Source organism: Dermochelys coriacea, chromosome 7 (genome assembly GCF_009764565.3).
Source record: "Dermochelys coriacea isolate rDerCor1 chromosome 7, rDerCor1.pri.v4, whole genome shotgun sequence".
In the NCBI taxonomy this organism is placed as follows: Eukaryota; Metazoa; Chordata; order Testudines; family Dermochelyidae; genus Dermochelys; species Dermochelys coriacea.
The window spans coordinates 94,839,748-94,865,835 of NC_050074.1; the positions used below are offsets into that span (position 1 = coordinate 94,839,748).

General features: G+C 39.7%; 1 protein-coding gene across 18 annotated transcripts in view; it reads right to left on the minus strand.

Annotated features, from left to right (window-relative positions):
• EXOC6 (exocyst complex component 6) overlaps nucleotides 1–26,088 on the minus strand; it is a 187,648-nt gene that overhangs the window by 123,762 nt on the left and 37,798 nt on the right. For 17 of the 18 annotated variants that reach the window (XR_005293991.2, XR_006282535.1, XR_006282536.1 and 14 more), the window contains exons 2-5: nucleotides 20,914–21,085; nucleotides 19,546–19,593; nucleotides 19,370–19,460; nucleotides 18,283–18,328 (exon numbers count right to left, since the gene is read on the minus strand). Coding sequence is in view for 15 of the 18 variants with exons in the window: in XM_043518195.1 (XP_043374130.1) it covers nucleotides 18,283–18,328; nucleotides 19,370–19,460; nucleotides 19,546–19,593; nucleotides 20,914–21,085 (357 nt within the window). In the remaining 3 variants the exon portion in view is untranslated. Of the gene's footprint in view, nucleotides 1–18,282; nucleotides 18,329–19,369; nucleotides 19,461–19,545; nucleotides 19,594–20,913; nucleotides 21,086–21,826; nucleotides 21,919–26,088 lie in introns of all 18 variants that reach the window. The other variant, XM_043518198.1, reaches the window with a different exon arrangement.

A 26,088-nucleotide genomic window follows, 5' to 3' on the forward strand; every position in this document is an offset into this window, starting at 1 on the left:
TAAAAATATTGCATCTTTATATGTCTCACTTATTTTTCATCAACTATTAATGTAGTTTTTTTTTTTGCTTAGAAAAATAAATTGAGAATTTTTGTCATATATCAAATTAAAAGAAAAATGATTATTTGTTTCTGAAAATGATGTACAACCATGATAATTTGAACTCCCAAACTTGTATTCCAAGTGAGCAGTCTTATCCACAAGAATACAATTTTTTTTTTAAATAAGGACAAGCACTCATCTAAATTTGCTATAGTCTAGGCCAACAAGTTACAATAACAAAAAATTACTCACAATGGACTTTTAAATGATGTACGGATTTTAATATAATGTTAATTAGGAAATCACAGACTTAAAATAATAGGGAAAAAGTCATTAAATGCCTCTTTTTACGATTAGCTTGATATTTCAAAAACTCAAGCAATTCCATGCTATCTATCCAAATTCTTCATTACATTAAGAGCCTATAATCTGTGGAGACCTAATATACAGAGACAGAGATGCAAAATAAAGAGTGCCAAGTAGTCAAAAAAAATTCCCCTGCATAATGTGGTACTAAATTAAGGAAACAATAGAAACCCCTCAGATGCAACATGCAGTGTACGCCTTTTAGATTAGAAATAGATGGCTTTGTTCATTTTCATTTTATTTTGTACAACATTCTGAACACATAAAGCGCTAAGTGCTAATTATTACAACCTCTCTCTCTTTTCAAAAAGTTTCCAATCTGTTCTCATTAGAGCCCAAGAAGTTGCCCCATACTTTCCATTCACCCCCACAGCCAACATGTTCACTTTGCAAACTGTCAGCCCTGCTCCTTACTTGGACAGAGAGGTTCCTGTTGAACACCACAAAATGCTCCCCTCCTCGTGGGGTTGAGTATGATACCTGTGTAACACATCAAATCCATGTTCCTCTACAGAACATTCCAAGGAACTGAACGTCGCAAGGAACTGAACCCTAGGTCTCCAGTTGGCCAGTGTTTAATACATTTTTTTAACTGCATTCTTTATCTCTTGCCCCACAGGTAAAAATGCAAAAACTCTTCCCACATTTAAACTCTTCAATACCCTTGTAGGATAGTGCAAAATCCAAGAAAACAAAATTCAAATAAGTTTGATACAGAGGGTTGTTAAATGTTCAAATATCAACTATACATGGCAACATGCTCTTATAGAGGAGAAATACCATGAACATTTTTCATCTTCAGCGGGAGATCACTGTAAAAATATTAATATTGTGGGGAATTTAACATTTTTCATTTAATAATCTTTCTTCTCAGCTCTCACACAGACTGCAAGCTCTTGAGAGCCAAAGACTTACTTGTTCAACACACTTGTGGATTGTTTGGCTCTAGGTAAAATTTCAGAAGTGCCTAAGTGACTTGGCAACCTAAGTCTCATTTCAAAAAGTGACTGGCCCCTAAATGCCTAAGTCACTTTTCAAAATGGGAGTTGGGCACTTCTGAAGATTTTACCCCACAAAAAATTAATCACAACAAAAACAGAACAACTCTCAAAGACTGCAGAGCTTTGAAAAAGCAGGAAACAGAAAGACTTATAAACACCATGAACTGTTAAAACCCAGGGCTACGCAGGATTTTAAAGTTATCGAGAGGCATAGGAAACATACAAAATATACGATATGAGACAGCCTACTATATTAGCAGGTATGACAATAAATTGTTCTCTCAACAAAAATGTTGCCAACCACTCAGCATGGAAGCTATTTAAAAATACATTTAAAAAACATTTATTTTGGGCTAAATCCTGACTCCTGACTTCTGTAATTCAAGAGTAAGTGACACAGAAACTTCCTAGTCAAGAAGGAAAAGGGGTCAAGTTTAGGTCAGGCTTAGTTAATACATGTTTTCTAAATGCAATCTTTTTCTTAGCGTATATGCAAGATAACCCCTTTAGTTCAATTTTAGTTGTTTGAGATGTAGCTTTAGCTTGTCTTTCTCCTTATAAGCCCCATACAATCAATCAACAAGGAAACTGACTGACTGACTACATTATGGAAAATTTAACATACACACAGTTATTTCAAATGTACAAAGTAAAACTCGAAAAAAACATCTCTTTCAATTATGGTAATTTTAAATGTTACTTCAAAATAATAGTACGAAAACTTTGGTAAATTCATGAGCAAAAACCATTTCAGCTGTAAATTCTCTCAACTCAAGATGGTTGAATTCATTATAGTCAAAGGATGGGGAAAAAAATTGTTCTTTCTCCAAGAACACAACTGCTTTCAGTAGACTGCAAACAAAGTGGTTTCAAGTGTAAATTAGGAGCCTTTGCTTTATTGTATATTTGCCTTCTGTTTATTTTATATAAAGCAAGTAGAATGTTTTCAATACAAAGGGTTTTTTGGTGGATGTGTGGGTGGGTGATTTTTTGTTTTTTAAAATAATGTCCAAGAGGGCCACATGGTGAGACTTCTAAGGAGGAATAAGTCTATAATAGCATCAAAATCATATAAAAGGTTTTTATTTAAATTATACAAATCAGCTTATCAGAGCACAGTTAGTTCATCTGGAAGGTTTTGACCTGTCTCTAAGATCAAAATTAACATAATCCATTCTAGAGTTGCTTACTAATTATATATATACAAGGTCCTGAGCGCGTGCGCACTCTCTCTCTCTCTATGCATACACACACACACACACACAGGATCTTGCCCCTTTAACATCTGTTCTGATAAAGAAATGAAGACATAATTTGAAGGTCACCAGCAGGTTAGGATTTAAGCTACAGAGTTTTGCATATCATTTCATGGTGTGATTTATTTTAATTTTTTATCTAGAAAATATTATTTATGTATAATGGGACATAGGAACTTTGTCATAAATATTATTAGGTCTCACAGCAAATGTAATGAAATGTACAAACTGAAGGGGCTAATATAAATGAGTTAAGCAACAATTTAAACATTTTAAAAATTCCTCCTTTAAGATATAGAAGTGAATTGTTACTACCTCCTCTGAGCAAGTCTTGCAAGAAAAACTTTACTAATACCCAAATTTTTGAAACTATGAGGATATAAAAATGTGAAGTAGCAATAGAAGTCATCTGACATAAGACAGAAGAGGGCTGATAAATCTTCCCAACAGGACCAGAAATCCATCAATAGGATTGATTTGATCCCCACTGACACCTCCAAAATACAAAAACTTCTAATAATGTAAGGAAGCAGATTTGGTGGGAAAACAAAAAGATAAAAATTATTTATATCTGAGTTCACTATCTTGTTCTGATACTGAATTGGCCTCTTACAGGTTGTCCAAGCCCTGTCCATAGATTAGGGAGGCCCACTTGGGAAACATAGAAGCTGCACTTTTCTAAAGGAAGTTCAGAAGGGCATAAATCTCCTTGCTGACTAAATTATTTCTGCACATAAAACAATAAATGATACTAAAAATGGCATGGAGAAGTTCCAAGAAAGAAATTCATAGGTGGAGTGCCAAACTGAGGGCACTGAAGACACAGAATCTTCATCTCAAGCCATAGGTGCTGGAAATAGAGGTGCTGAGGTTGCTGATGCACCTCCTGGCTTGAAGTTGTTTCCATTATACACAAGGTTTACAGATTGGTTCAATGGATCTCAGTACCCCCACTATAGAAATTGTTCCAGTGCTCCGGCTCAAGCTCAAACTAGTAAAATCAACTAAAATTGCTAGAGAATCCAGGAAAAAATTGGAAGACATGGGGGACAGAGCAAGAAAATTGAATCTGAGGTTACTGGATCTCACTGAAGGAGATCTGCTTTTTTCATAGAGTACTTCAGCAAGAAACTCTGCAACAGAGCTTTCTGACCATGGATTTAAGGCCGAGTTAATTGCAGCCATCTCCCAAAACCTGCTGCTGCTAATAAGAAAGAAAGAAAGAAAGAAAGAAAGAAAGAAAGAAAGAAAGAAAGAAAGAAAGAAAGAAAGAAAGAAAGAAAGAAAGAAAGAATCTTAAAATTCCATGGCAAAGAAAGAAACGATTTAATTAGCCAGAGAAGAGGACTTAATCTACAAAAAGGAAAAAATAATGCTCTTCTCTGACATGTGTGTGCCACTAAGAGAAGAATACTATATATGCTACTATAAAAAGACTGAATGAGAAGAGAATATTCTTTGTTCTTTTATCTCCTGTCTAACTCAGAGAACTTTATAGAAATCAAATTAAATTCTCCAGCAGTATAGTGATTTATTGGAAAATCAAAATGTATCTAAATAACTAACATGGGAACCTAACCGAGAGCCACTGAAAAGATAAGCCAGAGAAGAGGAATACAGCTGAACTTTTAAAAGATCATTCGTGCATTTACTCTTTACTTGTTTGAAACTTTAAAAAGTAAGGGTTGTAAAAGATGCTATAGACAGGGAAAGAGACAGCTTCAGTATTAACATGTGTTTCAAATTTACAAGTATACAATATCCTTACTTTATAAGGAAATTATAATAAATAATCTCTTCTCTAATTAAATTCATACCATGCAGGGTCCGACAGCATTCTTTTTGCAGAATAAGAGTGTAGCTCAATACTTTTTATTTAATTAGTAAATGTTTATCTCTAGAATAGGTGTTATTTTTGTACAGCATAAACAATTATGTAGGAGGTAAAAGCTGGCACTAGTATTATTTATTGATTCCACTACCTAGTGCGGGCTACTGATAAAACTGTAGGAGGAAAAACAAAGCAAGCATTGAACATTAAGCTATAAAACCTAAAGACAGTTACAAAAAATAAAAAGTATATTTTTCAATGTATAAATTAGAATTATATAGGCTGGGGATACTAGCATTATTGGTATGTAATGTGCCCAAAGTGGCACTTGGAAGATTTTTGTATCTATATCAAATCACTCTGTGTGTACCGCCCCCCAGTGCATACACACATTATGCAACAGGGCAGGATAACAGTATTTTTTTTTAAAGTAAAACTGCCATTTCTAACATAAAATACAATTAGATCAGAGGATGCAATTTTCAAGCAGGAATTGAAAGGACTACAAATAGTGTAATGTTTGGGGGAAAGCCAATTTTTTCTCCCACTACACTTCAGAAAGAGATGCTGGTGGTGTGTTTTTCCTCCGTGGGAGTAGGGAGGAGAAAACCCCAGTATAGCATCAGGGCAATCACCACTGACTTCAGCAGATCCAAGCCAGGACTTCCTGGAGTTCATCTATACCGGGGTCTCAAACACACGGCCCACGAGGTTATTTTCTGCAGCCCACCAGCTCCCCGCAGCCTCCCCAGCATTTACCTAGAGCGGCTCCGGCCCGGCGTTCACCGGGAATGGGGAACCACAGCCAATAGAAGCTTCGGGGGTGGTGCCTGGAGGCACAGCCAGGACAACACACAGACCCATGTCCCCTCTCCTCCAGGTCCCAGCCGCTTTCTGGAGTCCCTGGTGCACGCTGGGCCGGACCCGCCCTCCAAACCCCTCCTGCGGCCACACCCCCTGCCTTGAGCCCACTGCTGCACCCTACACCCCTCCTGCACCCCAACCCCATGCCCTGAGCCCCCTGCCTCATCCCACACCCCAACCCCCTGCCCTGAGCCCCCTGTTGCACCCCGCATACCTCCTGCACCCCAACCCCCTGCCCTGAGCCCCCTGCTGCACCCCAGACCCCTGCTGCACTCCAACCCCTGCCCTGACCCCCACCCTGCACCCTGACCCCCACCCTGCACCCCAACTCCCTGCCCTAAGCCCCCTGCTGCACCCCAATCCCCTGCCCTGAGCCCACTGCTGCACCCCGCACCCCAACCCCCTGCCCTGAGCCCCCCGTTGCACCCCAACCCCCTGCCCTGAGCTGCCTGCTGCACCCTGCACCCCGACCTCCTACCCTGAGCCCCCTGACGCACCCTGCACCCCTCCTGCTCCCCCTGGGGGCAGGGAGGGGGTGGAGTTGGGGTGGGGATTTCAGGAAAAGGGTTGGAATGGGGGCAGGGAAGGGGTGGGAAGAGGCAGGGCGGGGCCTCATGGAAGGGGTGGAGTGGGGGCAGGGCCAGGGCAGCCGGGGGAGGGGTCAGTCGTGCGGCCCTCAGGCCAATGTACTAGTCCTCATGTGGCCCTTGTTGTCATTTGAGTTTGAGACCCCTGATCTATACTGTAGCAGGAGAAGCTGCATCAGCTACAGAAAAAAGTTTGCAGGTCACATATTATGAGCTCTGGTACAGATAAATACAAAGCAAAAGCTCAGTCTCACACAGAATTCATAAGTTGTACAAATTCCCCAAATCATCACATTCAGGAGAGAAAGCAGCTGGGGAAGGAGACTTTAGGGGGAGAAGCAACCCAACATGCAGGTGGCCTGCATAAGTCAGGAGATCATGCTTTTCTTCCTGGACACAGATGGCCCCTCAAGAGAAGGATGAGCTAGTGAGGGGAACAGTGTTAGGATGTTTATATTCTACATGACTCGATTCAGAATGATCCAAAGCATATCAAGAGAGTTCTCTTTCCTCCACGAATAAATTAGGGGAATATTTGCAATGACAAACATTTCTTTGTGGATAAAAGTGATTTGAACTTTCGTTCTCAGAAACTTTCCCCTTTTTTCTGAGAGCGTTGGCTAGCCCAGACATGTAAAAGAGCTGAGACCCTAGGCTTTTCTAGGAACGAAAATGATGAGCTACTCATTGAGATCTGTAGGACTCAAGACCATAGGTATCAGTGCCCTCAGACTTGCAGGGTGCAGATGAGGAAGAGGGGAACAGATGAGGGGTGTAGGTCTTTTGAGAGAACTCGGAAGCTTAAGCCATCTTCCTCGGGAAGGAGAGATTGGTCTCTCAACCAAGTCAAAAAAGCTACATAGTAATGGTGGGTATTCAGAGCCATCTATAGGCTAGTAATCTCTATTTAGTTCCTTGGGGGGAAGTAACCCAAAGAAATTATTGTGATCATAAAGGAGGCAATGCAGGGTACAAACACTGGAGTACTGCATGAGATACTTAAGGCAAAGAAGCATACACCACATCAGTCTAGGGGAACCCAAACCTCTAGGATTTCCTTCACCTCTTACCAAAGCTTTTCTCCTGGAAGATATGCTCACTTCTGAATGGCCCCCAAAAAGCTAACAGAGTGGTAAAAAGCCATGCCCTGCATTAGGAAAAGGCCCTAAATACTCAAAAAATCTGGTTGAAATTTTTTAAACATTTAATCAGCTTCAAAAAAGTTCAAGTTGACAGTGTCCTGTTAAAGGGGAATAACCAGGGCCGGTGCAAGGATATTTTGCGCCCTAGGCAAAACTTCCACCTTGTGCCTCCCTCCCCCTACTCTTCCTTTCCCCTCCCCTCATACTGCTTCACTACAGTACAAAGTGGCAATGACAATATCAATATGACAAATTTCAACAACCTACACACACATATTCGCACATAAACATATACACTCAAATACTTAACATACACACACAATTGACACAAAGTATTAGTGAAATGATGCAGCAGCACTTGCCAGAGTCTTAGATCTGAAACAACTCAACAAAAATAGAAAAGGAGTATTTGTGGCACCTTAGAAACTAACAAATTTATTTGAGCATAAGCTTTCGTGAGCTACAGGTCACGTCATTGGATGTAGCTCACGAAAGCTTATGCTCAAATAAATGACAGGTTTCAGAGTAGCAGCCGTGTTAGTCTATATTCGCAAAAAGAAAAGGAGTACTTGTGGCACCTTAGAGACTAACAAATTTATTAGAGCATAAGCTTTCGTGAGCTACAGCTCACTTCATCCGATGAAGTGAAATGCATCCGATGAAGTGAGCTGTAGCTCACGAAAGCTTATGCTCTAATAAATTTGTTAGTCTCTAAGGTGTCACAAGTACTCCTGTTCTTTTTGCGGATACAGACTAACACGGCTGCTACTCTGAAACCTGTCAACAAAAATAGTTAGCCTCAGTCGACAACCTCCGAAAACTAGTCAATTTAGCATTATAAACAGCCTGTCAGAATGGGTAACGGCTGCGCGCAAAGAGAAAAATGAAGTAACACACACACACACATACATATATATATATATATATATTCTGAGTACCCAGAGGGGGAGGTTTCCATGTTTGGTAACTATAATGCCTCATGGTGCCTGCTTGTCTCTGCATTGACCAGCTGTGGCTCCAGGTGAGCACTTCCCATAGAAATCCTGAGATGGGTAAACTGCCCCAAGAAATTTAAATATGTCCTGGGCCAAATGTAAAATAAGGGAGGCAGGCAGGGGTCTCTAAGGCTGCTCGCTATGGGGGGCTGGGGCACTAGCGGGAAGGCTGCGGGGGCACACAGGGAGGCAGCAGCAGGTACCCAGGTACCCTCAGGCTTTGGGCAAGGAGTCCTGCTCCATCCCCCTACCACCCGCCTGCAGCTCCTATCTGGTCTCGCCACGGTCCTGCTCCATGAAGGGTCCCGGCTTAGGGGGACAAGCCTAGCCCACCTCGCGGACCCACAGGGGCTGTGCTCCGCCCCAGAGCAGGCCAGGCCCCGCGATCCCTACCCCAGAGGGGGCTGGCCCGGCTCCCCCCAGGGCCAGATTAACTTTTTGTGGGCCCAGCACCAAACGTATTTGTGGGCCCTCCTGGGGAATGAAGAGGCCAGGAACAAGAGCACAGCAGGCAGGGTGGATTTGGTTTAAATCATGACTTAAATCAGTAGTTAGGAAGACTTGATTTAATCATGGGTTTCTACATGAAAGTGCATTCTTGTTGGTTGTTATAACCTTAATACATATTCTTCACAACTCAGAGATAGATGTAGGTTTCATTTTTAGAAGGTACACACTATACATTTTTAAACAGTGATTTATTTTGAAAACTTTTCAGATGAGTTTTACAGCTATATCCGAAAATGAATTTTTTTATGTATCCAAGATAATTGAAGCAGATATTTATGAAGTGGTGAACCATCTCCAATTCAAGAGGTTAATCATTAATATTTGGAGGATTTTCTTGACAGGCTGTATTATGAGGAGAACACAACCAGACAGACATTTAAATTATTTTACTTAACTAAAACAACAACGTTAAGTATTCTGGATTTTTTTCTTCAACAGCAAACATAATATTTTAACAAAAAAGCATATGTCCCTCACTTCTCACATTTATCTCCAGACGACTTCTCCTTGTCCAGATCTATTCTGCCCCCAACAATCTTCTATTCATTGAACTTTCTGAAACTTTTCACTTTTAAAGAGAGGTAAGGGGTTGACCCTGTGTACACAAATTTGCAGAGGGACAATAGAGTTGAGGTCTGCTATTTCTCACCTCTATACATTATTTATTTATTTAAAACATTTTTGCTGTTAACAGGCATGTTACCTCTGGAGACACAAATCCACAGTTTGAGAATTGCAAAACTAAGCATCTCTGATGGTATCTTCTAGGCTGAGCACTGAGTCCCATTGGGTAGATAGAAAAATTAACCTAAATAATCTATACAGAAGCCTGTGGAACCCCATAAGATTGGGTCCCTAATCCATGAACTATTAGAACTCATTTACAAAACTTTTCTTAAACATTACATGAGTATATTGTCTCATACTATAGAATTAGAATCCCTATTCCATGATATAATGTATCTTAATTAAAACCATCTTTAGAGAGTTTTTCCCTCAAAAATCCAATTTAAATTTAAAAAATCCAATTTTTTGGTTATTTTTTTTAAGTCATTGATTTTTATCCACCCTGACAGCTGGGCATGGTGAGGGGGAAGGATTGGTCCCCAGCTGGAGCAAGGCAGGGGCCAGGGGCAAGATGAGCACAGTGGGTCATGGCAGGAGGATTAGTCCTTGCTGACTGGAGCAAGGCAGGGGCTGGGGGCAAAAGCACAGCGGGGTGGAGCTATGGTTGGTCCTTGGAGCAAGGGAGGGGCGGGAATAAACTGCAAGTGCAGCAGGGCTGAGGAGGGGGTAAACAGTATCGCGCCCCCCCCACCCCTGCCCACATAGAGCGGGTACCTACCTTCTCCCTGGTTCTAGCCCATTCTCTTAGTCTCTCTCTGCACCGGGCTGAGGGTGGGGGTACAGGGTCTGGGAGGGAGTTAGAGTGCAGGAGCAGGCTGGAGTGCAGGGTCTGGCCAGGAGCTAGAATGAGAGAGGGGGCTCAGGATTTGGGCAGGAGGTTTGGGTGTGGAGCGCTTACTTGGGGCAGCTCCCATTCGGTGCGAGGGGTGCAGGTGAGTGGGAGGGGGTGCAGGAGCTCCCATTTGGTGCGAGGGATGGGGGTGGGGATATGCAGGAGTCAGGGCATGAGGTGGGGGGCTGGGTATATGTGGAGGTGCAGGAGTCAGGACTGGAGGCTGGGTGTGTGTAAGGGGGTGCAGGAGTCAGGGCTGGGGGTGTGGAGGGGTGCAGAGGTCGGGGCTCGGAGATGTGGGGGTGCTGGAGTAAGAGCAGAGGGCTGGGGGTGTGTGAGGGGGTGCAGGAGTCAGGGCTGGGGTCATGGGGGTGTGGGGGGGTGCAGGGGTCGGGGCTGGGGGGTGCGGGGGTGCAAGAATCAGGGCAGAGGGCTGGGGGTGTGGGCTAGGGTCATGGGGATGAAGCGGCTCACGGCAGGGGGCTGGAGGGGATATGCCCCGATTCCACCCCTTTCCCCAAGGTCCCGCTCCTGCCTCTTCTCCGCTTCCTCCCTCTCCCTCTCCCGGCAACAGCTGATCCGTGGCAGGGAGGGAGAGGGTGTGAGAGGGGGAGGCAGGAATCCAGCACGCTGGGGGAAGAGGTGGGGAAGGGGGGAGCTTGGCTGCCGGAACAGCCTGACCTGTTAAAGCAGGACAGAGCCCCGGCAGCTCCAGCACCAAGCTTCTGCTCCCACAAGGGAGAGCAGGGGATGGAGAAGAGCAGCTGCCGGGGCCCCTTCGGAACATGGGCCTGACGCCATAGCTGGCGCCATGGTAAATCTGCTACTGCACGCAGTGCTGCCCTGCCCGCCGCAGTGAAAGCTGCGCCCAGGCTGGGCCCCACCCTGCCAGTCCATCCCCCGGCTCTGTGCGCTGCACGGTGGCCAGGCAGCGCCTGTGCTCGTTGGAGAGAAGACAAGTTAAAATGTAAAAAAAAATTGGGGGGCACCACTTTTTGGCACACCCAAATCTTGGCACACTAGGCGATTGCCTAGTTTGCCTAATGGTTGCACCGGTCCTGGGAGTAACCCTTTGCTTCAACATGTCGAAAAAAGATTTTCTTTAAGGAAATACAAATTCTGTGGTTTCCTCTAAAGGGACTCACAAATCAGAACATAACCATAACAAACTCTTTAGAAACCTGATTGGTTACAAAAAGGAAGGTGAACAATCCTTAACCATGAAGCATGCTAGAACTTTGGGCAGAAGAGCACTGATACAGAAGTACAGGTTATTATGGCCAAGGCACAGTGTGGGTTGGCAAAGACATGCACTTATGGTACAATTTAATTCATCCTTCAAACAAAAACATTTTTTTAAACTTTGTTTTTTGAGCAATTTTTTCTCTCATATATAGAGATCGCTCAATATATAAGGAGAGGTGGCTGGAGTAGAATCAGAGTAAAATCGTATAAACTATGGAGATTTGGTACTTTATCCTTAATTTCCTAAAACCAAGTAATTTTCTGAAACCTCCAGAATAAATCTGACAAAGGGTTAGGAGGCATGTAAAGCAGCTATGAGAATACACAAACAGAAGCAAGCAATATGGAAAACCAGACTTATAAAAGTTTGGGGGGGGGGGCGTCATCTGGAAAGTTGGTACTTTAACATATCTACAACACATATTCTCGGTTACCATTGGCTTGAAATCACCTAAGCCTCTTTTATTGTCTAAGTGCCAAAATTGCATCATTAAAAAAAACAATTAGACTATCAAGACTTCTGGTTGAGTTAAGTTAAACATACCATAAACAATGGCAGTGAGAAAATATAATGTTATCAGCATATGATATTTAAACTGCTTTAAACATTACCTCTGAAGATACATATCACACGTTTTTGTTTGGTGTTTTGGGGATTTTTTTTAACACAACTCCAGAACGTTTGATTCAAATTTTGAAACAATATCTCACAAAGAAACTTACTTGGCACTACTCTCCTTTCCTTTTCCTGACTCAGTGTATTGCCTATTTATATTGTAAGCTCTTTGTATGTCCTGTCCTCATACTAGTCTGAAAAACACCTAATTTGCTGTTGGTGTTATATAAATTACACATGCTAATTAAAAGAACCGCCTCACATAAGTGGAATTTCATATTCAATGTGGTCATACAAACTGGTTTAAAAAATGATCAGTGCTAACAGAAAAAGAAAGCCATATGACCTGGATATAGCTACAAAAGTAAAAAAAAAAATCATGTCAAACAGTCACCATCTTGACTGCAACATTACTTTTGTGAAGGAAGGGAATCCCTGCAGCCCCGTGTTTCTCAACCTTTTTGATACCAGACAATGGCTTGCTTCCTTCCTAAACTGTTTCAGGGAGATCTCGGGGACTGGCGCCGGCCCACAGACCAATCATTGAGAAATGCTGCAGCCAACTACACAGCTTAAAAACGTTTAGATTTAAAGCACTTCCTTTAAAAATTGCCATTCAAGCAACCCATGAGGGTGATTGCAATAGGGACTATGCAACTTCTGTAGTTTTCCTAGGACAGCAACCGATTCCACCTATTTTCTTCATATGGACTGAACTTGAGTCACCTCAAATACAAAAAAACCCCACCAAAAAAACACAATATGAAAGAATAGGAAAGCACCACCTGCCTTAACACACCTGCCTATTTTTGGTCCATCTCAATGCTTCCCACTTGTTATTTAACCAGACCCTTAAATCCCTTCCCTTTTATAGGAACAGGTGTCTCAAACTCATTTGTATTCTATGTTGACCAACTTTCCAGTGTAATATACTCCATAAGTTTTTTTACCATTTGTGGGGGGGGGGGGAAATTCTGCGTTCATTCCCTGCTCACTCCCACTATCATCTTTTTTATGAAAGGCCACCTACTTTTTGAACCTTTTACCATTGTGAATAATTTATCTTAAGAAACTATCAAGCTATCAATTTTGAAAACTTCACAAAGTATCTTTTTTTACAACAAGACTGAGCTACCGCCTTTTCCTTGGAAGTTAAATTATTGATATCTGCTATTACTTTGCTTGTCCTATGTTTTGCCTTTCTAAAGCAGCACTGGCCTTGTAGTACAATGATCTATACCATACTATGAGGATTCTGTGATACTGCAACCACATAATTTGCTGTGGAATTCACTCATTGCCATAGAATTGTGTCCCGGCTTCTCAGTTTTCATTTTGAAAATGTTGTTTCTGGTTCTTGCAGAGATAACGTAAAAAACAAGAACCAAGCATAAACCATTGTAGGGATGCTTGCCTGCGTCTGCAAAGTACCTAAAACTAAAACTTTGAGATTTGTGAACCACCCCATTCATCCTAAATAGAGACTCATGCTCTTCACAATTCGAGCATTTTCCCAATATCCCATAAAACTCAACATTTTTGCCAAGCACTTCACCATTTTCCTGCAACCAGGAATCCCAATACTTTTTCCCCTTCTCTCCTTGCACTGGCAGGACATGCCTATAACCGACTCCCGCTCTCCAGCTTTCCCTACAGAAGTTATTTGAATTACAGTGCATGCTTGCTGCATTGCTCCAGGAAGCTAGGCAAAAGTGGATCTGAGAGGCGAGCTGGAGTCCAGCTTGCAACCAGGGGAACCACAAGCACAGGCTGGTGAGCTGGGGGGGTTTAGAAAACAACACAGCAGTTGAGACCTGCCCAATTAGAGACATTAGCCACTATAGTCAGCTATCAGCTTTCCCCTTCTCTGGGGTACACCAGGAAAGGAAATTCTTAGCTGAGCTACCTGGAGAATGACATGGGAACAGAGCCTTGGAGCTGAACCATCTAGAAAGCACAATGAAAAGAACCCATTCTCAAAAATAGTCAGAGCTGAAAATAATCAACAGTGGATTTAACGTCACTTCATAGAGTTCAACTGTGAGCGTTTGTTTGCATGGGGATGGGCTGAATGGGGATTAGAATAAATTTATATTGCCACAGAATTTAGGGTTGCTGCTGTGGAATTTGGTCCCGTTGTGCTGTGGTTATATACTGCACTCATACAGCACCTTTCCTCAAACTTTTGGTAAAACATATGAATCTCAACTCTGTTTGAGATAAGGAATCATTGTCTCCCATTGTAATGTATGGGTAACTGAGGCACAGAAGGGCTAAGTGACTTTCCCACAGTTACACAGAAAGTCGATGACAAAGCCAGGAAAAAAACCAAGATCTCTCAGCACTAAACTTTACCCACAGGATCACAGTCCCATCCATCTTTCCTACAGTAGCTTAAATAAGTCCAACAACAGTCTTAGCAATCAATTTATTTTGTACAGGCATTTCTATTGCACTCGTAGTATTGAGTGCTTCCCACAGTACACTAACAAAGTCAGCGTATCTCTTTCTCTAACAAATCCTGTTGGAGTTGTATATCCATCATTTTCTAAAGCAAAATCTGTAATCTTATTCAAAGACACATACTATAAGGCTATAAGATATAATACGATTAAATCAAAAGCATGATATGATTAAGTCACTTTAAAACAGTCTTTAAAAGGAAAAAAAAATTGGAAGGTTCATTATAAATCTATAAATCCACAGTGATTAATAAAACACTGGGAGCACCAACACCCATTCCCTTAAGCCCCTTTCTCCCAAGATTTAACCCCTTCATAAAATTCTCCAACCAGTCTTGTCTGTTTAGAGCAGATTCCTCATTTATTTTTCCTCACAACTATAATTCTTGTCAACCTGCATTATACATGGCTCAGAAGATAGTTAAATGGGATACAGAGCCTTTCACCCTTGGGTCACCAGTTCAAATCCAGTCCAGGTTGGTAGTGACCAAAAATTGTTACCAACTGTTTGGAATCCACTGCGAACCTTCATTTTGGCAAAGTAAAGCAACACATATTCCAGACCCATACTTTGCATTATCTTAAAAGGTGATGTCTATAGGAGGAAGTAAATGAGCTTCTGCTCTTTTGGCTTCTTTACGATGTGTAAAGAAGTCTTGAAAGGATTATGTCCTAAAACCAAAAAATGCCACACCTTTTTCTCTGCTTGGTTTTTTTACATTAACAATTCTGGTCTTGTCTGCGATTTTATGGAAACGGAGGTACTGATGAAATTACAGCGTTTTAAAAGATGGAAATCTGAGAAATTGAAAAGGAAAAGTATTTTATTAATTTTTTGTTTTTGTTATCATTAATTTAATGTTAATATCCAATAAACTCTTGTGAGAAAAAAAGTCTTTGTTAAAGAGTCAAAACCCTTATCTTTTCAATTAAAGTTCAGTTCAATGAACATTCACATTACACACCTCTGACACTCTCAAGTTCTTCCTGCAAAAACAAGCATGACCAGACTTGCCATTCATGATATTTGTATGATTTAAAAAAAAAGCAGGGGTAAAAGCTGCATACCTCCTTTACACATCATAAAGGCAAAAAAAAAGAGGACAAATCTAATTTTAAAAAATCCATTGCATGTTGCCTTTAAGTCAGTGAAATGTCTTTGTGTATTATAAAAGATGCCTATAAATGGAAAAATAGCAAATTGAATTCAAAATAAACTATCCCATACACCTTAACACTCCACTGTGGGAAAAAATTGTGCCTCATGGCTTCCAAGAATTTCTATTAATGTGTCATTTTTGAGTGCCCATCTGTTTATACTGTTCAGCTTTTTAGTTAGTTTTAAATTCTAATATTCAATTATAAGCATTAGCTTGGACTATGTACAACCTTTCAGCAGTGATATATACTGAATTATTAGTAAGTATATTGGATTACTAGTACATGCCATGAGTCTGTGATTTAAGAAGCCTATGCAGACATAATCCCTGTTACTCAGCTACTGTAGCAAAACTTAAAGAACACATCATGTCTGCTTGGCAGATATAAGATAAAGTCATTGAAGTCTCATTACAATGGGACAAGAATTATTGGAGAGAAGGAAGAGGAACCACAACAGCAGCATCACACTGACCCTGTGGAAGTCCCTCCAGTGGTACCATCGCAGTATTAAGGGGAACGTGGCTAGTGTACAGACTCTCTATGGCTTTGTTGCCTGTCAAGCCATGGGAAATTACCACCAGAATTAATGTCAACTTCCACAGGATACCACTCCATGCTCTCTATGCTCCCCCATGGAGAAGACTAAGTCATAAGGAAACGATCGTCACACAGTTAATGACAGAGCCATACTATAAAGGAGAAAGGAGCCTGAGCAGTAGCATGAAGATACTGTCTCTCAGCTTGATTGCTCTGAGGCAATGGTTCTCAACCAAGGGAACGTGTACCACCGGAGGTACACATAGGTCTTCCAGGGGGTATGTCATCTCATCTAGATATTTGCCTAGTTTTACAACAGGCTACATAAAAGCACTAGCGACATCAGTACAAAGTAAAATTTCATACAGACAATGACTTGTTTATACTGCTCTATATACTATTATATGGTAAGTATCACAATGAAATATAATGACAGGTTTCAGAGTAGCAGCCGTGTTAGTCTGTATTCGCAAAAAGAAAAGGAGTACTTGTGGCACCTTAGAGACTAACGAATTTATTAGAGCATAAGCTTTCGTGAGCTACAGCTCACTTCATCGGATGCATCTAATAAATTTGATAGTCTCTAAGGTGCCACAAGTACTCCTTTTCTTTTTTTAATGAAATATAAGTAAAATATTTATATTCCAATCAATTTATTTTATATGGTAAAAATGCGAAAGTAAGCAATTTTTCAGTAATAGAATGCTGTGACACTTTTGTATTTTTATGTCTGATTTTGTAAGCAAGTCAATTTTAAGTCAGGTGAAACTTGGGGTACGCAAGACAAATCAGACTCCTGAAAGAGGTAGTCTGGAAAGGTTGAGAGCCAGTACTCTAGATCTCCATGGGATTTCAATACAGCTCTGAGGATATTGATGCTATTAGAGGACTTCCTCCATCGGCCTTTCTTCTAGTGGGATGATGATGACATATCCTAACACCTACTCTAGTGGGCTGATACCTCTGTAATGCCACAGTTCTTGACTTGCAGTTTCCCATGTAGCATTTTTTCTACAGGATCTGATATAGCCCTAAATCTTTAGAGAACTGAAGGTTATTTTTAGTTTTGAAGAGTACAGATGACTTCTCAATAATAGTAAAAAAAACAATCAACCCCAAAGAACCAATGGGAGTCAAACTACAAAAATAATAGATTACCTGAAATCAAAATGCTGCTAAAAAACTAACTGCCATTGTAGCTCACTCATGTGATCCCTCCATGATTCCACTCAATAATTTAACACCCCTGCCAATTATAAAGCCAGACTGTCCTGTCCTGTGCAACAGTGCAAGAAGTGAGAGGACATGACCACTTTAACTAGTGTGCTATATCAACACTTGCAGCATGCAGGAAGCAGCAGGCTCTGAAGAACAGCTATTCTACCAAGCAGAAAGTGGTACCTGTACATTACGAAACATACACTACAATGAGAATAGGCCCAAGGAGTTTATTTCCTCTTCCCAGAACAGTGGGAACACTGAATAGGAGACTGTGACTCAAGGAGTCAGTCTCCCTGCTGGGCTGCTCCAAAGACATTGCAACAACATGCTGCCCTCACTCTGAGAAGATTTCAAACCAGTGATCTAGCCCATAGATAGTAAACAGCAAACACTAATCCAATTCTGACATCTAGAGAATGTCTTTTAGAGTTCACATTTTTGTGCATATAGTAAAAAGAAAATTTTTAAACATTACACTAATTGTTTCAAATAAATAGGAGACTAACAAAATTTCTGTCATCACTGAAGGAAGATATATGGGAAACTGAATTATACAATTTCATGTACTATGATAGATTACTGAGGTATTAATGAACAAAAAAGGGACCATTATTTTACCATTTCTACTGAACTCCCTAAGGATCACTTTTATTCTTGGTCCTTAAATTGTTTTATAGTATTAATAAAAGTTTATATTTCATGTCCTAAAATATATTTCCATTGCATTCATGCTTGTTTAAGTAAAAACTGTTTTCTGAAGTTTCTTAATTAAGATCCTAAAATTATGTTATTTTTCATGTAACATCTGTTAATTTGTAATGGCATACTTGAAACAAAGGAAAGGAATGATGAAAAGACCTGACTATAGGATTCACTATTTCTTGACCTTACTAGTCTTTATCAGTCTGTTAATAATTGTAGGAGACAAGTAGATGAACCCATTCACTAAAAAAGTTATACTTCAGTTACAGAAATAAATTCACTCACCTTTTTACTTTCATCTGCTCTTTTAGTTTGCTGTACATTTCCAGTACTATATAAAATAAAAATATTAACCCATTTAGATCTTATTGCAAACTAAATACGTTAATAAGAAAAAGAATATATACTTTAAAATGAAAAATATATACTGTATATTATTTTAGTCTTCGTTTCATTTACACACTTTTCTCAATAACATATTACGATAGGAAGACCAACTCGAAGTAGTGAAAAATAAGGTTCTAGATTGAAGATTAAGAGAAAAAAAGTGAACTATGAAAGAGAAGTTAAGTAGTAAAGAATTTAAAAGTGAAACAGTAGTTTCAAACTTTTCTCAATGTAAACACACCAACTTTTGTTTAAATATCTGTCAACCAATTAAGTTCATAGCACATCATAAAAAACGTGGGGAATTTCAAATGTATTATCAGTTAATGGGAACAGTTCATAGAAAGGCAACAGTACCATCTACTGTCATTATCCCAAGTCACAACAGAAAGATTACGTAGTACAAAGAAAAAGGTTCAAACCTATCTGCCAACATCATAAACATAAGTCAATCTTTATAGATGTACACTAAGAAATGCAATGTTCTCTAACTATTTACGAAACAATGTCTCAAGATGGTGATGTTCAAAACCATACTATTGTAATACTGCACAATGTTGAAAGATGCTACTACAAATAACGTTCACAAACTTTTTAATGTTTTCCCTTAAATTTTTAACCACAGGAAAATAAATGTTAAATAATAACTTCAAAGGTTTAAACGCAAACATATTATGATATTATGATTATGATAAAAATACACATGCTTAATTTTTTGTACAATCTATGTCCTCTCGTTGTTAGTTTGCTAACAAACAAAGCTTTATGTTTACCCTATTACAATTATTATAGAATAAATATACCATCATGAGATCTAAATTTGGACACATTTGTAAGATCCTAGTAACTCCTCTGCTAAATTCATGTTACAGAACACTGAAATATGAGAAAAAAAATAAAACTTCTGCTGCGTTTTGGGTATAATGACTTCTCATTGGCTATTGTATTTAGCCAAATGTCACTATTGCACATATTTGTAACTCACCTGGAAGACACAACTGCAGTTTTTCCACTACTGTTGTAATATTCCTCTGCTGAATTCTACATCGGATGATTTCCTCTGTTTGGGCTATCACCTTAGATATTTTGTAAAAAATAACAATTAAATTATGCAAACAAATTATTTTGCTGCAAATATTCAATTAAAAACCATTTTCTCACCTCTTTCCCAGCATCTTGAAGCCTTCGGTTGGTATCAGTAACTTGGACCTTAAAAATAATTTCACCTTTGTTAGACAAATATGCATATATTGCCCTGATGTAACTGCTCACCCTTGTAATTAGATCATGCTTCATGAGAAATTTAGAACAAAGAAATGCAAATTCAAATTAACTCTACAGCTTGAACTTGAACTTTTGATTGCAAAGGGCTTTTGTTAACTTCAATTACTTATGACAGTTCTTTCTAACAGATTCTGTGGCAAACTTCTCAAATTTACTTGGGATTTTTGAACTTTACTTGTTTCTGTAGGTCTGTCAAACAATTCAAATCATTGACCCAATTGACCACTGGTCCCTTTTTGATAACCTCAATAAGCTCTATGTGCCATTCATTGTCTGTAAGAAATGGTGATTGCATTTTATGGTAATTAAACATTCATACTTTGCTGAATGCAAAACACTGGGTGGTTGATTAACATCAAACGTGGAAATCTCCAAACCACAGCAACATTTTAATGCTGCAGGTGCAGGCAAAGCTCGACCTCAGATTTTCCCACATATTAAGTGACTCATTAGGTCATCATAATAAGGAAGCACATTCTAGTTTATTAAAAATCTCATTACTTTCCAAACAAAGATGCTCAATGACCTCATTGACGCTGTATTTGGTCTCTTGTTATCTGAATATCCTTTATATAATGCTCTTCTAATCATAACCTCTGGTGAACTATGCTCATTCTGTCTGGTGTGCATATTTTGCTCTCCAAAGTGTAAAGAGAGCTAAAAGGGACAGGTCTCACAATTCACTATTCTACATTCTGACTTCTGAGTAAACCTTAGTCCTCACTTCTAATGAATATTACCAACACCACCTCCTCTTTTGGGTAGCACAAAAACACTTTTTAAAAGATATGCAACTGCAAGTGGAGGCTTTCCAAAAGAATCAAGATTTCTAACAATATTTTTTCTGAATCTGAAATTGAGAAGTCTGATACATAATTTGGTAATCAAACTAAGAAAAACACAAGACCTATTATAAGAAATATTACTTTTACCAATGCTTTGCCATTTAAAAGTCTTCCAGAATTACTTAATAAAATGGTAAACTGATTTTTGGGAATGTTTTATAAAAAATTATAAATGAAGAAATCAGAAAATGAGACCTAAAAAAAAAAGTATGAACATGGCAAATGTATTATTCTAGTAGACAAGACATTCCTAAACAGCTATACAATATCTGAAAATTTAATTGTAAACATCAGGATGTGTATATATATCATGAAAGTCTTCTCTCTTAAAAAAGAAACATTCCATCCAGTATTAATCAATGATAGCAATAGACACAATTTTAAATAAGTAGTTTCTTACCTTTAATTTTTCTGCATCAGCCCTTACTTTAAGAAGTTCTGTAATAGCATCCACAAAGCCCTGATGGTGAAAATTACACATCTTTTCTATCTCTCTGTCATGGTTACGTATGCAAGCATCTAGTTTTTCCATAAATCTTTGGTGTGCATTTGGCTGGTCATCATATACAGACCTGTTAAATACAAATTATAAAACAGAACTTTCTTTTTTCTGAATAGTATAACAAGTAGGGATCATTACTGAAATCTTAAGGTTTTTATCTTTTAAATTCAAACTTGATATCACAATGACATAATTTGTGACCAACACCGCTGATATTATTAAACAAAAGACATAATCCAAAACAGAGCTCTGAACCTGACCCTTTTGGCATTAATCCTGGTGCTTAACCAGTTACATCATGGCTGACCTCCGCCTCACTGGTCGGTTACTTATGCCCTTATGATCAAATATGAGTACAAAAGACTCAGCTTCTCCAACTACTTCAAATAGCATGGATCACTTTTTCATCCAATTCCACTGTTTGTTAAATATAAAGAAGTTCAAACATAGACATTCTAGAAAAATAAATATGTAACAAAAGATTTGCCCAATTAAATACATTTTGCATGACTCTAGCCAAACACAGTTAAGAAATATCCTGAAGTATTCAGCCCCCTAATGAACTACAATCAACAGTAACTAATAAAATGCAATCTTTTTTCTCATAAAAAGATTTATATACAGTTCCAAGAGTGCAATAGGGCCAATATTTTAAAACACAGATGCCTAAAGTTTCCACCTAAATCTATATTTAGGCACACAAAAATGGTCTGATTTTCAGAAGTGGTGAGCCATCATCACTCCTATTGACGTCAGCCCTTCTGATAATCAGGCTGTTTTTATTTAGGATCCTAACTATGGATTTAGTTACCTAATTTTAGGCATCCAGTTTGAAAACTTTGGCCTTGGGACTTCACAGACAAGTAAGGAGTCTGGGTTCTTCTTCCTGAGCCGCTTATAATCCTACAGATGACACACAACTGAGAACTAGCAAGCAGACACAATAAAAAGCAAAGCTGAAAATGTGGTTTGTTAGTTCCACCTGTTTTAATAATATTTGGTTTTGGGGGATTTTTTTTACAAGGCTTGAGGTTGATGGGTTGGTTTGTTAATTCTTTGAAGGTAGGACTAGGATTTATAGGCCTCATGGAAGAATTGAACATGGAGCTTGTTGAACTTGCTCAGAGGAACAGTAGTCACATGAAAGCAGAGACATCAGAATGGGCAAGGAAAGGATATAGCGGGTGGTTAATCTTTAAGCTTCAACAGAAGGGGCATGCAAAGAGAAGTGCAAGGTATGGGCAGCTAAACAGCAGAGAAAAGGACAGAGTCCTTAAATCTGATCAGTGAGGGAAAGGCAATCAAAGGATTAGAACAGAGACTTGACATGGTCATAGTGGCAGACAAGACAGATGACTGTTGGAATGGCAACACAGACAATGCAAGAATCAAGTAAGCCAGTAAGAAAGTTTTAGCATAAAATAATGAGATTTTTTAAAAACTGAATTATTTTAATTTGCCTTGTAGTTTTTGAGCCTTTTCACGTTTTCAAACTTTTCTTCACAACCAGGAGGACTAGAAACTCACTACTTCCCTCCCAAAAAGAAAGCTGAGATTCTCATGTAATCATAGGGGCTGGAACTAGGGATATTGGGGGTGCTGCAGCACCACCTAGCTTGAAGGGGTTTCCATTATATACAAGGTTTGCAGTTTGGTTCAGTGGCTCTCAGCACACCCACTATAAAAATTGTTCCAGTACCACTGCATGTAATCACCTGACCTGGGCTTAAAGAAAAACACCAAGATACTGTAACGTGGACAGCGTTTTTGGCCGTGTATAGAGACAGATCATACATCTGAATTTTGAGTACTTTAGTCACAAAACTAAAAATATTTTCCATTTTGCTGACACCTATAGGTGAACAGTCATGGCACAAAAGAGAGCCTTGGACAGGTCATCTTCCATGGAAGTCTCAACTTTCACTTCCCCCATTGTAGTTGTTTATTGCACTGTTCCTCAAATATTAGGAAAAATAAAATAAAACCAAAATATTGGAAAAATTTAAAATAAGCAAAGATATAGTTGTGATGGAAATCACCCCTGCATTCACACCCTACAAACTCCTGTAATAATCTTTGTACAAAATATGCCTTGTGAGGTATCTTTTGAAAAACTAATAACTCACTGGTCAATAATATCATGATGAAACATGTGTAGTAACATAATATTTAAATTTATAAATGTGAGCTGAAATTATAACTGAGGTGTGTTTATCAGACAAGTCTGGGGAGTGGGCAAATCTGTTTCTCAAAGACAAAGGACAAACTGATGCCTCTAGCCACATGTCATCAAAGCTGATGGGCCATCACCTATCAAGAGGACATTCTTTAGCAAGGAAGAGGAGCAAGAACAAACAGATATGCATCTTAGCAAACAACAGCATGGAACCTCTTTTCAACACAAAATTCCATAACTCCAACCTCATGGTGGGAATGAATTTCATCTAGGGGTAACCCTCAGGAAAATGCAATAAAAGGGTGACTGAACTATAAAACTGAGGGGCAGAAACACCCCTAAGAGATCTCTTCCTATATTTCTCTCGCTCCTTCTCACCTAAGACAACAAAAGAAAACAGCCATTGGATTTTGGCAGCAGGTCCTGGCTGAGTGTTTGGTCAGCAATATTTCTGGAAACATGTGGTAAGGGACTACACCTTGAATGAAGTCTAGTTTGTTAAGTTTAGTCTTTATATCTTTTATAACCATTTCCAACTTTAATGCCTTATACTTGTACTCATTTAAAACCTGTCTTCTTGTAGTTAAATATACTTGTTTTATTCTTTAATTAAAACTAATCCAACATTGTGAATTGTTTGCGTAGCTTCATTTTTAGGTAACAGACTGTTGTATATTGATCCCCTTAAAGGGGCAATGGACCTAATATATCTAGACTCTCCAGAAGAGGGATGGACAATGCAGGACACACATTTTTTTGGGGGGGAGGGGGAGTGATCCAGGATTAGGAGTGTGTTGGGATCACTCTGCAAGTGGTAATCAAGGCTGGTGGAAGCCAGAGTGTGACTGATGTGTGGCTGGCAGGATGCAGCTATACACAGACATTAAGTGTGCTACCTGCATGCTGGAAGGCTGTTTGTTAGCGGGGTGGAGTTACAGCAGCAAAGCACTGTGAGGCACCCAAGTGCACAGAGCTGGGGTCACATAACCCCTCCCTGGTCTGGACTGCACCCCAGAATGTCATAATAGTACAGGACACCAGTGTGAAAACATTCTTAATACTTTAGTTTTACTTTTCTGCATATATTTTTACAAACAAGCTTTTGTTCTCTCTTAAAAAATGAACTTTCAATACAGACATCCCCTTAAGAGAGTCTTCCTATATGATAGCATATGATTTCTTATTTCTGGAACTTACTATAAAAACTTAGCTTTAAAATTTTCAAAAAAGGGTATTTGCTATGAGTGAATTCCACCCCAAGGCAAGCTTTGCTCAAGGCCTTCCATACCACTTAAACCCTTAACAAAGAATGTGATGCAGAGTCTCTTGGATGGGCTCTCTGCACTGGAGTGAATTTCAGTCATAAAAATGTCCTTTTTTCCCCCTCTCATTTTTTGGCAAAGAGATTTAACTTTATTCTTTTTTTAAAAAAATTGCTGAAATCTTGAGTCCACAGAGGGAAAACTGGGAAACACAGAAAATACTGAGGGACCTACTGAGACATTTAAGTGGAGATTCATATTGCTTTTTAAGGTAGAGTCCATTTATTTGTCCCCAGAGTACAAGGGGTAAATGTTAGCCTCTAGCAAAGTAGAGGATTTCTTCCCCCCCACACATCTCAACCCCCGAGACCTACTACTGCTGGATTAATCTTTGAAGAAGACCTACAGTTTTCCACTGTGTCTGGAAGAAGGCTGTAGAGTTAGTCTGAGGTTCAAGAATTGGGGCCCTCTAAGTTTTTGTTACCATCTTAGCCAAGTTCTTGGGGAGGGGAAGAGTGCTATCCTTCTAAGTCTCTACCAGGGAAGTATGACTTCCTTCTTCCGACTATACTCTCTGGGAAGCTTAGGGGTTTACTAGAGGCATAGAAACTTACTTGCTTAACAAAGCTAGAATTGAAATGTCTGACAAGGCCTGGCTCTTCTGAGGAGAAAAGGGACACAGAAGAGACGACAGCTTCCCCTTCCTCTTATAGGGAGAGCCTTGAACTATTGAGAGTTTTTCCCATTTTGATCCTGACTTACACTTAGAGTTTCCAGCTGGGGAAAGCAGTTGAAGTCAGAGGAGTAAAAGAGGTATTGAATAGCCCTGCATAAAAAAGGAAGTTATTTTCAAGAGCAAGCAGATCCCTGGACTCCCAGATAGTCTGATCCACTAATACATGCAAGAAAGTAATGCAGGTTGCTGAAAACTGTACTCTCTAGTCCCCTACCACATCATGGGCAAATCCTGTAAGCTGCTTGACCTGGAGCAGCAAATGCTGTGTTACTCCAGGGTCCTAGTATGGGACAATCATCTGAGCACTATTCTGTGTCTACAAGAAGAGGAAGGCGCTAACGTGCTCGAACCTGGAGAGCAGAAACATAAGGGAAAGAACTAACTAACTAATCCTTGGAAGATATTGTGGACACATCACCTACACCTGGACATCACTATTGCCAACTATGAGCATGTTTTTAAAGGAATTTGGACTTGGTCACACTTGTAGTATTTTCTGCCCATGTGGCAAGCTGGATTACTCTATGAGAAGCTGAGGCCATCTGCTTGGAGCTAAAACAAAAGATGAATTAAAGGTTTCATGTAGAGGCAGTGCAGTTGGCTGGAGAGGGGGCGGGGAGGAAAGGGAAATCTCAGAAGCAAGCAATTGGTCACTCTGCTTAGCAAGTTCAACCAGCAGAGAGAAACTTATTGGGCCCGATTGTTCAATGAAGCAGAACAAATGTGTAGGTTTTCCTATAATATATACTACCCAGTCAATTGTAGTATTGCTGGAAGAAGATTATCTATGCCATGTTGGAAGGACAGTGGCAGGAACCTTGTACTGCCAGTTCTACACATAGCATGTGGATAAAGAAAGGGCTTTCTTTTCCAAGATTATCTATCTACACTGTTCATGA